Raw genomic sequence first — 14,006 nt, 5'->3', positions numbered from 1 at the left:
GGCCCAATGCTCTGAAGGAAGAAAAGGTGCTGGGTGGACAGGACCATGGGATTAGAGTCCTCAATTCATCCACATTGCTCGGTCTTCCCCACGTTCATGGACTGAAGTTCTGTGGAAGGCTTCTGTTGAAATAAGGTTTTCCACATCTAAAATTTTGACAACCACTTTCTACCAACTAGATACAAAATACATCATGAAGTACTGACCCCCAGGTACTTGGACCCCAGATTGTTTCTTGCCCCTTGTTCTGTTTGTTATGATACTCTTTATTTAGTTACTGTAGAGCTACCAGCTGCCAAAAACAGCACACTACGTTAGAGGAGATAAGTGTCTGGGAAGTCATACACTTAATCTCGGACAACAGATGCCAAGAGCACTTAAAGTAACATGATGTAGCAGATCCGACATTGACAATGGATGATATATAAATCTGGCCAGGCACAGTGGCTCATGCCTAAAATCCAAGCACTTTGGGAGGTCAAAGTGGGCAGATCACCTGAGGTTGGGAGTTTGAGACCAGCCTGACCAACATGATGAAACCCCGTCTCTACTAAAAATACAAAAATTAGCCGGGTGTGGTGGCACACGCCTGTAATGCCAGCTACTCAGGAGTCTGAGGCATGAGAATCTCTTGAACCCAGGAGGAGGAGGTTGCAGTGAGCTGAGATCACGCCATTGCACTCCAGCCAGGGCATCAGAAACTGTCTCAAAAAAAGAAAGAAAGAAAGAAAGAAAGAAAGAAAGAAAATAGTGATAAATAAATCTATATACAACACGAGACAGCTGAAATATATATGCAACTACATATAGTCACACAAATGTATGTATGCATATGTATTTGTTTATACAAATGTACATGTTTATATACATAAATATATACATATATTTATACATATACACACATGTATACATGAAGATATACATATATTTGTATATATACACAAGTATGTATAGACACAAATGTGTACACACATATCTAGAAAACATTCTCTATTTGGATTTCTGGAAATGTTCACTCTCCCTTTCAAGCCTCCTATACGCCTCTATCCTTTATTAAGCTTTGCGTAACTTTGGTTACCAAATAAATGTGTTTGCAAGAAATGGAATGGCATCATGTAGCATGTAGGCCAGTATCTACACAATCATCACTTGATTTTACCTAAGCCTACAGCCTCAAATTACCTCTCATGATGCAGCTAACCTAATATTCAGTCTTGGCCCCCAACCAGATAGACAAACCCCCCTTTTCCTACTGCCTACTTCACAGCACCACCTGGACACACTACAACACCTCTCTGACTACATAGTGCACATGGACCTCACCTTCCACACTCTTCCTCACCAAATGAATACCAACTCTTCCTCCTTCACCCTCACACTTGACTAAAGGAACAGCATCACCTAGTCACAACCTCAGAAGTCAGATCATAGCAATTCTCTCCATCAGTTCATAGTCCCTCACTTTCTAAAACGCTCACATGTCTTTCTACCTCACCAACTTCTCCACACCCCACACAGAACGAATTAAGGGGCTTGCCACTTTCCTTTGTTTTGTTGAACTGGTGTTTCCTCAGCATGTGTTCAATAAGCGTTTGCTGGATGAAGAAATGAATGAATGAATGAAATTACCAGGCATGGGAAATAACTGATTTGAAGTTCAGAGCCTGCCCCCACCTCCAGTTTCCCCTCCATGCAGCCACACTGCCATCTTCCACTGCTCATTGGCAAGAGGCTGTCGCTCATCAGTCACCAACCCGTTCACATAGGCCAGCCTCTGTGGAGGGTGCCCAAGGGATAAAACACCAGCCCCTAGCAGACATGAAGACAGCTCCCAGATCTGGAATGCCGGAGACGTTGCACAGGACCGCTGGAATGGTCGAGAGAGGCAGCTTGCCCAGAAAGATGAAGGAAGCCAGCCATACTCTTCCTGACAGAGGGAAGGAAATTCTGAGGGAGGGTGTGGTGTTCTGCATGCCGCTGATGCATTCAGCCAACAGGCCTGCACATTCAGATCACAGGACCCACTCCAACTGGTGATGATGGTGCCAGATTTCCCAAACCTATTCCTGCTTATTGTCCTGTTCTCCCTCCTCCCTTCTCCCTTCTTTTCCTCAGGTCCCTGATCCCACCGAGCTGAACTCTGGATTCAGAGTGCTGAGTGCCAGCCTGCCTGGGGCTCTGTGGTCTTGGTTTCACGTGTGGTCTCTCTGATAGACTCTGGCAATTGCTCTCCCCTGGATCCTCCCACTGCACCTCATGGGCTGAGGCTGTCCTCTCTGCTCCACTTCCTTGGCTCCTGTTGAGTCTGACCAAATTATTCTCAAAGCAGTGTACAAATGTCCTGTCTACTTTTCAGAATTTTAAGTAGTCTGTGATTTTTATTAGAACGTGAATTGGTACAGCATTTTTTGTAATGAAATTTTAAAATATTTATAAAGTGTTACACTATTTACCATCTTTTCATTTTAACCCAATGTCCATATCAATACATTTCTTATAAGAAAACATTCATGTTTGCCCGATAAATTCATATCTAAAGATGTTGATTTTATTCAGTTCATCATGCAGCAAACGGTAAACAATGTATGTGTTTATTAGGAAGAAAGAGTTTAATTAATTATGGTGCATGCCTACTTTAAAATTATAGAAAGCAGTTTCAGAAGAGTTGCATATATGTACTGTTGTGAGAATAGCCCATATCCATTTTATGAAGTGACAAACACTAGTGGCAGATCAATATCCACATCATTATTCTCTTATATTAAATAAAAATAATATATTGTTATAGTTTATGTGTCAATGAAGAGCCTAGAGTCAGCTTTAACATAATACACACTAGATAGTTAATTGTGGGGACCTCTGAGGAGGGGGCTAAACAATGGAGGAGCTTTGCAAATGTTAAAATTACTACATTTCTATAATTTTTGCAATAAAAATATACAAACTACTACCTTTTAAATAAAAAATATTTACACCTAACAACATAAATAGCAGCTGTGTCAGTTAAAGTAACTGCTAGCTGATACAACAGACAAACCCTGAAAGTTGAATGGCTTGACACAACGGAAGTTTATTTTATGCACACCTAAGTTCTGATGCGGTTTGGCAGAGGCTCTCCATCGCCACATGACCCGGGGATCCGTGTTACTTCCACCTTGTGATTCCATCATTTCAAGCTGAAGCTGCCATTTTTGCCATTTAAAGGAGGGAGAAAGCATGGAAATGGCACACTGGCTCTCACATGCCTGGATGTGACAAACAATGTTTCTGTTCACGTTTCAGCAGTAAGGTATTCTCACTTTTCTCCTCCTAACTGCAAGTGAACTGTGCTGTTCCTATGTGTCAAGGAAGGAGAGGAAGACAAGGTGTGGGTGACTACCATAGTCTCCCCCATAAACTGTTACATAGTAAGTGCTCAGTAAAAAGCTATAATTTTGCGTTACACAATCCACCTCGTTTTTAGGAGGAGTTTCTGAGAAGGCCAGATTTGCCTTGAAGAAGTTGTCCAGCTTATTCAAGTGCCTAATATGTGACTGATGCTTTCAAATGTAGGATCACAACTGGCCCAGAATCTCGAAAGTCTCAGCAGGAAGGCTTCCCTTTGCAATACCCTTTACATTTTTAACTTTTATTTTAGGTTTGGGGGTGCATGTGAAGGTTTGTTACATAGATAAACGAGTGTCACAGGAGTTGGTTGTACAGATTATTCCATCATCCAGGTATTAAGCCCAGTACCCAATAGTCATCTTTTCTGCTCCTCTCCCTCCTGCTACCCTCCCTGCCTCAAGTAGACTTCAGTGTCTGTCATTTCCTTCTTTGTGTTCCTAAGTTCTTCTCATTCAGCTCCCTCTAAGTAGGCTGAAAATATTCTCTTCCATTTGATTCCACCGTGTGCCTAAACTCCTGTCAGGTGCCTCTAGGCACACGGAAAGCCAGTATTTTCCCGTGGGGCAGCTAAGCAGATAAGAGGCAGTAGAAGGCTGCTTAATTATTCCTTTTTCATCAGAGCTGACATGTATTCCAAGGACTCATTTTTCACCTCCTGGGGTACTCCAGGGATTTAGGAATTCAGCCTCAGTAAGTAGATGTTTGTTCCACTGGGATTTCCAAAATTTCCCCTATCTAATACCCACGAGGGAGGCTTTGGTTTTAAACATTTCACCTGTGTATGTGTTCAGAGGTGAAATTCAAATAATTCACCCTGTTAAAGTCCAATTTCCAGTTTCAAGGTGGTTCCAAACCCCTTCTAACTTCAGGGTGACATGCCAAAAACTGATGGATAATATGGCAAATCAGACTCTACTCAACCCATTTGGAAAACACTTGGAGACTGAGTTGAAGACAACCAGAGTGGCACACGGTTGTCTGAAAGTCACTGTCCCTGTGTGAAATTTTATATCAAAAAGGTTGTTGATATCATATGACTTCCTAGGTGAGAGATGGGACAGCCAGAGGACTTTTGAAAGAAGGAATGCTTCCTGTCAGGAGGTGAGCAGGTGATTCTGGGCTGTTCTGTGGCGACCAGTAGCAAGCTGATCAGCAGGGAAGGTTCCAGAGTGAGACAGGACACATGGAAGTGACCAGGGGAAATGCACTGTGGTTCCAGAAAGTGCTGGGACTGAACAGAAATGCCCAGCCCTGGGCAGACTCAGCTCTCAAGGAACACAGTGCACACCAGGCCCAAATGGTGTTTGATTCTCACTGCCACCTTCTCCAAGCCTGCTTTTAGTAAGAAAGACCTTGAGGTCTTTCTTTTTGTCACCTGAGACATGGTGCAGTGCTGAGCAGAGAAGTGAAGTACAAGTCAGGAGGTCAGTCTGAGTCTGGTGGAAATGGGAACCGCATGGGCTTTCAAGGAATTCAGAACAGGGGTCTGTGTTCCAGCCCTGTTCCTTACTAGCCACATAATCCTGGGAATACCCAGGAAATACCGTTATTATGTCCCAATTCGCAAGCCCTGTGAGCCTTGACTTCTTCATCTGTAAGCAGATGTGATAAGCCCTGTCTAGTAGGACTGTTGGAGTGTGTGTCATGTAGGCGAAGCACCTGGCTCAGGGCCTGGAATTAAATTAGAGGTTTAAGGAATGGCAAATGGCTGTTATTTCTAATATTATTTGACCCCAGACCCTAGCGTTCTGAGATTTTGTTGTTGTTGTTCTCTAGGGCTTATCAGAGAATAAGCAGCTAAATAGGGCACAGAATAATAAACCAAAAAAGGAAGTCTCGTCCATAAAATTCAGTAAGAAATGCCTCATAGAGAATATGCTTCAAAATTTAGGTGTGTGGGAGGTTTCCCCAGCCAGCTGCAGCTCAAAGTTCCTAGAATTTGAGTCAAAGACCAACTCCTTCCCTTGCTCCTAGCTGCTTTTCCATCCATGCCACTATTTGCATTCATTCTGTTACCACCCAAGATCTAGCCCATGCTTAAAACTGGTCAAACTGCACTTGAGATAACCTAATTAGGACGCCTTTTTAGTATTTCTGCTTCTCCCAGCCAGGTGGAAAAGCACCTAGCCAGTGGTTTCTGGGTCTCCCTTCTGGGGAAACACACCCTTCTCTCACAGAAAACCCTTGCAAATAATGGGTGTCCATCACCTGGCTCATGCACTGTGTTCAGCAACACCGGGAGAAAAGTGCAAGACACCTTCCATTCCTGCCCCATGTAGAGGCTCCTCTCTGTTCATCCACCGTCGAAAAGGAACTGCTCAGAGCAGTTTTCTAAACCAGGCTTTTCTCTCACCCTCTGAGAATCTGACCCTGGACCCACCGAGCTTCATTAGAATCAACTCCCTCAAAAGAAAATGTAGTTTCCCAAAGCCCAAAAGGCCCCACACAGGACATTTACACTCCACCACTCTCACCTGGAGCCCCACACCCACACCCCTCTCTTACTTTTCCTCTACATCTTAGAGGACTTGTCGCCACCTTGATTATGTGCCTTCAGCTCCTAGACTCCACCACCCTAAGGGTAGGGTGAGTCTGGCTTACTTTAGCATCCCCACTACCAACCCAGGGCCTTCCACAGAGCAGATACTCAGTGCATAGAGAAGAAATGAGCCAGTGAACAGGGAGAATTGTTTATTCAGATTTAAATTCTATTACATTCACAAAGAAGCTAAAGGCAATCCAGGTATGCATATATATTTTTTGAATTTTACAGAATACACTGAGGTCTAAGGCAAGAATTAAGTATCTTTTCTTTATCTCACGTATTTTACTGTGAATTCAATCACATTTTTAACGCTTACTCCGCTGCTGTTATCATATCCCAATTCACAAAGTAGAATGGATTTCCCAATCTGAATAGAAAACAAGACTTTTACTGCTTAACTACATAAACAGCAATATAGTTGACTACTATTTATAAACTTGCATGCTGAAGTTGAACCATCCATTAAAGGAACATTTGAACAATTCTAAAAAAAAAAAACAGATACATCTCCAAGTCGCTCAATGAAACAGAAACCCACTACTAAGAGCGCTGACTACTCTACTCAGAGAATGGGCCTCAAGGCACACGAGGCCGGGGAAGCTGCTGGACGGGGCCCTGGAAGGTGAACTGGCCCAGCCCCCTTCCCCCTGCCCTGGCTGCAACTCGCCCTCAGACTCCCTCTTCCTCCTCTGTCGAAGCTGCATCACGCGGGGATGGGTAGGGAGTACGAACTCTCGTAACGATCTTGAAAACATGCTCCAGGACCTTCACGTAGCTGGTTTCAGCAAGGGCCCTTGGGCCCCACAGGAACTCATAGCGTGCGGGATCACTGCCGGGCACCTGCCGGTACTCCAGGTAGTTTTCCTGCACCCAGTCGTGGGTGAGCAGCTTCCTGGGCTCCCCATAGACATGGTGCTCCTTCCCATCATACATCTCGATCACACTCAGCTCCTCCCAGATTTCCTCCTCAGAGGCGCTGTCGCCCTCCATTACGATCATGCACAGGACGATTATCAGGAGGCCTGTCTTGGGCCAGATCTGATTACCACCCACTAGGCCGTCGTAGGAGAGGCCCAGGCAGGTGACGAGGATGTAGGACTGGTCGGCGGGGTCCAATTCCTTCACATCGATGCCAAAGATCATCTTCAGGGATTCGGAGGCTTTGCCGAAGATGAAAGGAAAGTACCGCTTGTACTTTGTGATGACCTTGTCCAGCATTTCTGCCTTTGTGACCGGCTCCTTGGCTCGATACTTGAGGAGGAGAAAATGAGCCAGCTCATCCACCTTATTACTGAGTGCCGCTCGGAACGCAGACTCTCGGTCAGGAGAGGTGCTTGGCCCCTCCTCTTCTTGGCTGCTGGAACCCTCACTGGGTTGCCTCCAGCGAGTGAAGTTGACGGTAGTGGGGCAGGCGGAGGCTCCCTGAGCACTCTGGGGATGAGCCGGTGACCCGGCAGCAGGCACCTCCCCCAGTGTGACCGGGACCAGAGTAGAGGAGGCGGCAGCCCCCTGCTCCTCAGTAGCGGGAGCCTGCGCGCCCACCAGGCACGGGGCCTCTCCTCGGGCCTCAAGATCTTCATCGGGCTTGCCGTGCTGACCTTTCTGCTCACAGGACATGATGACGCTGGTCAGGGCAGCAGGCGGGAGTGTGGGCAGGAGCTGGGCAATGGAGACCCACAGGCCTGGGGAGAGAGGAACCGTGTGAGAGGTCTCACATGAGAGCCGAACCTTGGAGACGCTAACAAAGGCTTACTTACAGATCTTCTCCTCGGTGCTCTTCTGGGGCCTCCAGGGAATCCTGTCCTCCTGGTTGGCCTGTCCCCTGAGAACCTGAAGGAGGAAATGAGAAGGCACCTCAGGGTATACAGCCAGCCAGCAGAGATCAATCCTACAGGACTGACAGTAGGGAGGGTGAAACCGGACTCTCTGGAGTCCCATGTGTCCTGGGGCAGGTGGGACCCTTGGTGTGCATTCAGGGGAAAACATTCACTGCTGGCACGGCCTGTGCATCCTCTGCTCTGTGACCTGAGGCCACTGCCTCAGACCAAGGCCTCACTGCCTGGTTCCTGGAGCTCCTGGGAGAGGAATCCATGGGCCCTTAGGGTGCAGACTGCAAGCACAGCCCTGGTCCCTCAGTGCTATCAAGAGGGTGGGCCGGACTCTGTGACGTCCCCACTCTTATGGGGTGGATGGTCCCCTCTGTACACACTCAGGGCCCTCACCTTTCTCCAGGCAGGGCCTGGATCTCACTCTTTTGCTGGCTTGAGAAACTCAGATCAAGACCTCACATGCCTGATAGGGAACAGGACACGAGGGGTCCCACATCTAGCCACATGTGCCTAGGTCTTCTGAGGAGGGACAGCAAGAGATATCAAAATTCATTGGAACCCATGTGTCCTGGGTGAGGCACCTGCTTGATCTTCACCTCAATTCCTGGCAGAGCCTGGGACCCTCCCTCTACTGACCTGGGTCCAGCCCCCTCAGAGCAAGGCCTCCCCCTCCATGACATCAGCGATCCCAGGATAAGAGAGGGACCTCTGCAGACAGCCAAGTCCATGCTCTCTGGAGTGACAACAGGAGCAGGGCTGATTTCTGTGGGGTCACCACCTGCATTCTGGCCCTGGGCTACCCTCAATCCTCCCTCACATTCCTCACCAGGACTCTTGGCAGATCCTGGGACCACGGTGTCTGTCGACCAGATAAGGGTCCCTGTGTTGACCTGAATCACTCTCTGAGAACAAAGTCCTCATCTAGCTGAAATCTGCAATCAGAAGTGAGAAGTAGCCATATCCTGTCACCCCTGTGTGCTGACCCCTTTGGTTCTGGGGTGAGGGTTCCGATGACTGCCTGTGGATTACTCATCTTTACTCCTGATGGGGCCTGCCCTTCCTCAAACCCCAAACCCCCTGAGATGAGCAAATATTGTCCCTTTACTCCAAGACTTCATCTCTCTGAAGGTTCCCCAACTTCCTGCCTGTGGTACAAGTGAGCTTGGCACCTAGGGCCATCCCTGCCCTGGTCCCTCCTGAGCTAAGAACAGGGGACGGCCAGACTCTGTGGGATCCCTTCTTTCTGAGCCAGGGTGTTCCCAGTCCTAAGTTGGACACACCTTGAGTCCTGTAGATCCTGAGACTCCTCCCTCTGCTGACTAAAGTACCACTCCTCAGACCATAGTCCTCTCCTCTCTGTGACCTCCAAGGTGAAAGAAGCGTAGGCTACATGTTGCTACCATGCCCAGGACCTCCCAGGGCTCAGGTCCCCACTGATCTGGACTCCAAGGTCCCCCGAGTCCTCCCTCCTCTTCCTTTCCTTGATCCTGGAAGGGCTGGAACCCACCCCTTTGCTGACGTGATTCTCCAGCCCTCCGATTCCCAAGGCTGAAAGAGGAGGAACCTCATTCTCAGACAGCAGGGGGGAGGGCTCCCTGCCTTTAGGTGCTGGGTCTCCTGAGGCCTTCCTCATCTCCCAGGAGGGCCAGGGCTCTCCCTCTGCTCCCCTGAGGCTCTGCTCATAATACCAAGCCCCTTCCCTCCTTTAGTCCTGGATCTAGATGTCAGGATCCGCGTTCCTGACTGCCATTCCCAAGTCCTCCGAGGGGTTGACTAAGGGAGCAAAAATGGATTCTGCAAAATGCAGTTGGGGATGGGGCTGGGGATGTGAATGAAGGTGGGGATGTTGGGTTGAGGTGTGGGTGTAGGGCCCTCATTTCCCTCTCAGGGTCCTGACCTTTGTGCCAGGCAGAGCCTGGGCCTTGTCCTTTCCTAAGTGGCACACCAAGCTCTGACTCCAGATTCCCCTGTGGCTTTAGTGACAGTGGGAGTGGGACAGCCTAGCCTGAGAGGTGGTCCAGGGCTGGCAGCAGGGGCTGCACTAGATTATTTTGGGCCCTGTATCCTGGATGGGAGCCTCCTCAGTCCTTCCTCTGGGTCTCACCTTGCCTCGTCACAGAGCCTCGGCCCGCTCCCCTCAGCCGATCTCAATTGGCCTTTCAGAACCATGCCCTCGATACTCTCTGACCCACAGTGTGACATCCCACCAAGGCTGGTTTCCCTGGATTGACAGCCCAGTGTGGGTAAGGCGCAATGGATGGGGAATGGGACAGCGAGGCAGTGGCGGATTTGTGGGAGTGGGGGGTTAGAGTGGGATCTTGGGGGACCTCAGTTGCTTCTCAGGTTTCTGACCTTGATTCTTGACAACCTGGGCCATGCCCTCTCCTAACCAGGCCTTCCCTGATCACAACCACCTCTGACTCCACGACTCCAAAGTCCCCTGTGGCTTAAACAAAGGCGTTGTGGTGGGGACGGGGAAGGGAGCTCAGTTGGAGAAGTCTGCCCCTGGGTAGTCCAGGACTGGCAGCAGGGTTGGCGCTGGATTACTTGGGGCCCTCCATCTGGAGAGGGGACCTCCTGAGACCTCTCTCAGCCTCTCACCTCACCTCCTCAGACCACACCACACTCTGACTCCAGAGTCCCTTGCATGGATGGTGTTGGGGTACAGGTAGAAGGGAGGTGGGAAGCTGGAGGTGGCCCAGCCTGAGAAGTCAGCCCTCGAAGGGTGATCCAGAGCTGGGACCCTCTACCTGGGATGCGCGCGTCCTGAGTCCTCCCTCAGTGTCTCATCTTGCCTCTTCACTGAACCTGGGCCCGCTTCCCTCCACCTATCTCAAGCCACCCCTCAGACCCAGAACCTCACTTCCCTCTAACCCCCAAAGTGCAAGTCAGTGGCATCACATGCGGGCACCCAGGGTCTGCCTGTGTTGAAAGCAGGGGTGGAACCAGATTCCACAGGGATGGGGATGAGGACAGAGAATGACGGTATGACAGGAGTGGTGAGTTGGGGACGGTAGGGGTGATGGTGGGGCATGGGGATGGGAATGGGAATAGAGTGGGGGATGGGAATGCGAACGTCCTGACATTGATTCCTGGCAGTCTGCCCCCACCAGTCTTACATTGATCACACCAAGCTGAGGCTCCAGAGGCCCCTGTATCTTAAGAGGCAGTGTGGTGGTGGGTCCCCCGACATTGAGAAGTCCACCCACGAGGGTCCCAGGGCGGGCAGTAGAAGTGGTGCTGGATGATTTGGGGTCGTCTATCTGGGGTGGGGACCACCTGAGTCCTCCCTCAGCGTCTCACCACGCCTCCTCACAGAGCCTGGCCCACTTTCCTCCACCAATCCCAAGCTGATGGACAGACCAAGAAGCGCGCTTCTCTGTAACCCCGAATGCGCAAGTCAGTGGCATCACATCTGGGCACCTGGGTGTGACGGGGTGGAACCGGAAGCTATGTGGGTGTGGGTGGGGTGTTGGGGTGGCGGATTGGGGTTACCAGGGTGGAAGGGGGCTGGAGAGAATGGGGTACTGGTGGGGGATGGGAGGGTGGATGGGAATGGGAACGGGGATGATGGGGATGAGAATGGCGGACACTCAGCCCTCTCCTGGGATCCTGAGGTTGATGGCTGGCAGAGCCTCCCCCCACCAGTCTTGCATTGACCACGCCAAACTCTGACTCCCGACTCCCCTGTGGCTTAATCGGCAGTGGGGGTGGTGCCTCTTCCCCACTCAGAAGTCCGCGCACAGGTGGCCCAGGGCCAGCATCAGGAGTAGTAATGGATTATTTGGAGTCCTCTATCTGGGGTGTACACCTACTGCGTCCCCCCTTAGCGTCTCACCTTGCCTCCTCACAGAGCCTGGCCCATTCCCCTCCGCCAATCCGAACCTGCTGGTCGGACCAAGAAGCGTGCTTCTAACCACCCAATGCGCAAGTCAGGGGCATCACATCCGGGCACCAGGGTGTGACGGGGTGGAACCGGATGCTGTGCGGATGGGGATGGGGGTGTTGGAGTGGGGGATTGGGGTTATGAGGGTGGTAGGGGGCTGGAGAGAATGGGGTACTGGTGGGGGATGGGAAGGGGGATGGGAATGGGAATGGGGTGGGGGATGGGGGTGAGAATGGCGGACGCTCAGCCCTCTCCCAGGATCCTGATGTTGATGGCTGGCAGAGCCTCCCCCCACCAGTCTTGCATCGACCACGCCAAACTCTAAGTCCCGACTCCCCTGTGGCTTAATCGGCAGTGGGGGGTGGTGCCCCTTCCCCATTCAGAAGTCCGTGCACAGGTGGCCCAGGACGGCAGCAGGAGTGGTAATGGATTATTTGGGTTCGTTTATCTGGGGTGTAGACCTCCTGAGTCCTCCCTCAGCCTCTCACCTTGCCTCCTCACAGAGCCTGGCCCGTTTCCCTCCGCCAATCCCAAGCTGCTGGTCGGACCAAGAATCGCACTTCTCTCTAACCCCCCAATGCGCAAGTCAGTGACGTCACATCCGGGCACCAGGGTGTGACGGGGTGGAACCGGATGCTGCGTGGATGGGGGTGGGGGTGTTGGGGTGGGGAATTGGGGTTAGGAGGGTGGTAGGGGGCTGGAGAGAATGGGGTACTGGTGGGGAATGGGAATGGGAACGGGATGGGGGATGGGGGTGAGAATGGCGGACGCTCAGCCCTCTCCCAGGATCCTGAGGTTGATGGCTGGCAGAGCCTCCCCCCACCAGTCTTGCATCGACCACGCCAAACTCTGACTCCCGAGTCCCCTGTGGCTTAAACGGCAGTGGGGGTGGTGCCCCTTCCCCACTCAGAAGTCCACCCACGGTTGGCCCAGGGCCGGCAGCAGGAGTGGTGCTGGATTTTTTGGGTTCGTCTATCTGGGGTGTAGACCTCCTGAGTCCTCCCTCAGCGTCTCACCTTGCCTCCTTACACAGCCTGACCCGTGTCCCTCCACCATTCCCAAGCTGCTGGTCGGACCAAGAAGCGCACTTCTCTCTAAGCCCCCCCAATGCGCAAGTCAGTGGCGTCACATCCGGGCACCTGGGTGTGATGGGGTGGAACCGGATGCTGCGTGGATGGGGGTGGGCGTGTTGGGGTCGGGAATCGGGGTTAGGAGGGTGGTAGGGGGCTAGAGAGAATAGGGTACTGGTGGGGGATGGGAGGGTGGATGGGAATGGGAACGGGGTGGGGGATGGGGATGAGAAGGGCGGACGCTTAGCCCTCTCCCAGGATCCTGACTTGACGCCTGGCAGAGCCTCCCCTCACTAGTCTTGCATCGACCACGCCAAACTCCGACTCCCGACTCCCCTGTGGCTTAAACGGCAGTGGGGGTGGTGCCCCTTCCCCACTCAGAAGTCCACCCACGGTTGGCCCATGGCCGGCAGCAGGAGTGGAAATGGATTATTTGAGGTCGTCTATCTGGGGTGTAGACCTCCTGAGTCCTCCCTCAGCGTCTCACCTTGCCTCCTCACAGAGCCTGGCCCGTTTCACTCCGCCAAACCCAAGCCGCTGGTGGGACCATGAAGCGCACTTCTCGCTAACCCCCCAATGCGCAAGTCAGTGACGTCACATCCGGGCACCAGGGTGTGACGGGGTGGAACCGGATGCTGTGTGGATGGGGGTGGGGGTGTTGGGGTGGGGGTGTTGGGGTGGGGAATTTGGGTTAGGAGGGTGGTAGGGGGCCGGAGAGAACCGGGTACTGGTGAGGGATGGGAACGGGAACGGGGTGGGGGAAGGGGATGAGAATGGGGGACTCTCAGCCCTCTCCTAGGATCCTTAGGTTGATGGCTGGCAGAGCCTCCCCCCACCAGTCTTGCATCGATCACGCCAAACTCTGACTCCCGACTCCCCTGTGACTTAATCGGCAGTGGGAGTGGTGCCTCTTCCTCACTCAGAAGTCCACCCCTTCCCCACTCAGAAGTCCACCCACGGTTGGCCCAGGGCCGGCAGCAGGAGTGGAAATGGATTATTTGAGGTCGTCTATCTGGGGTGTAGACCTCCTGAGTCCTCCCTCAGCGTCTCACCTTGCCTCCTCACAGAGCCTGGCCCGTTCCCCTCCGCCAATCCCAAGCTGCTGGTCGGACCAAGAAGCGCACTTCTCTCTAACCCCCCAATGCGCAAGTCAGTGGCGTCACATCCGGGCACCTGGGTGTGACGGGATGGAACCGGATGCTGCGTGGATGGGGGTGGGGGTGTTGGGGTGGGGGATTGGGGTCATGAGGGTGGAAGGGGGCTGGAGAGAACGCGGTACTGGTGGGGAA

The 14,006-nt window shown here is 51.8% G+C and overlaps 1 protein-coding gene across 2 annotated transcripts; it reads right to left on the bottom strand.

Moving 5' to 3' along the window:
* Positions 1-6,601: 6,601 nt before the first annotated feature.
* On the bottom strand, positions 6,602-11,612 carry LOC135272834 (melanoma-associated antigen 4-like). Of its 2 annotated transcripts, none has more exons than XM_064371506.1 (2): positions 11,600-11,612; positions 6,602-7,614 (listed from the first exon to the last, which is right to left on the bottom strand). In XM_064371506.1, the coding sequence occupies exon 2, from the start codon at positions 7,547-7,549 to the stop codon at positions 6,602-6,604; it is 948 nt and encodes a 315-aa protein (XP_064227576.1). In that variant the 5' UTR covers positions 7,550-7,614; positions 11,600-11,612. The 2 variants fall into 2 exon arrangements, with proteins under 2 accessions (XP_064227576.1, XP_064227575.1); XM_064371505.1 differs by lacking the exon at positions 11,600-11,612 and adding an exon at positions 7,690-7,732.
* Positions 11,613-14,006: the final 2,394 nt, after the last annotated feature.

Source organism: Aotus nancymaae, unplaced genomic scaffold (assembly GCF_030222135.1).
Source record: "Aotus nancymaae isolate 86718 unplaced genomic scaffold, 86718_ANA_hifiasm-v0.15.2.pri h1tg000138l, whole genome shotgun sequence".
NCBI lineage: Eukaryota > Metazoa > Chordata > Mammalia > Primates > Aotidae > Aotus > Aotus nancymaae.
The sequence above is the reverse complement of the archived record's forward strand: the minus strand, read 5'-3'. Positions and strand labels throughout refer to the sequence as shown.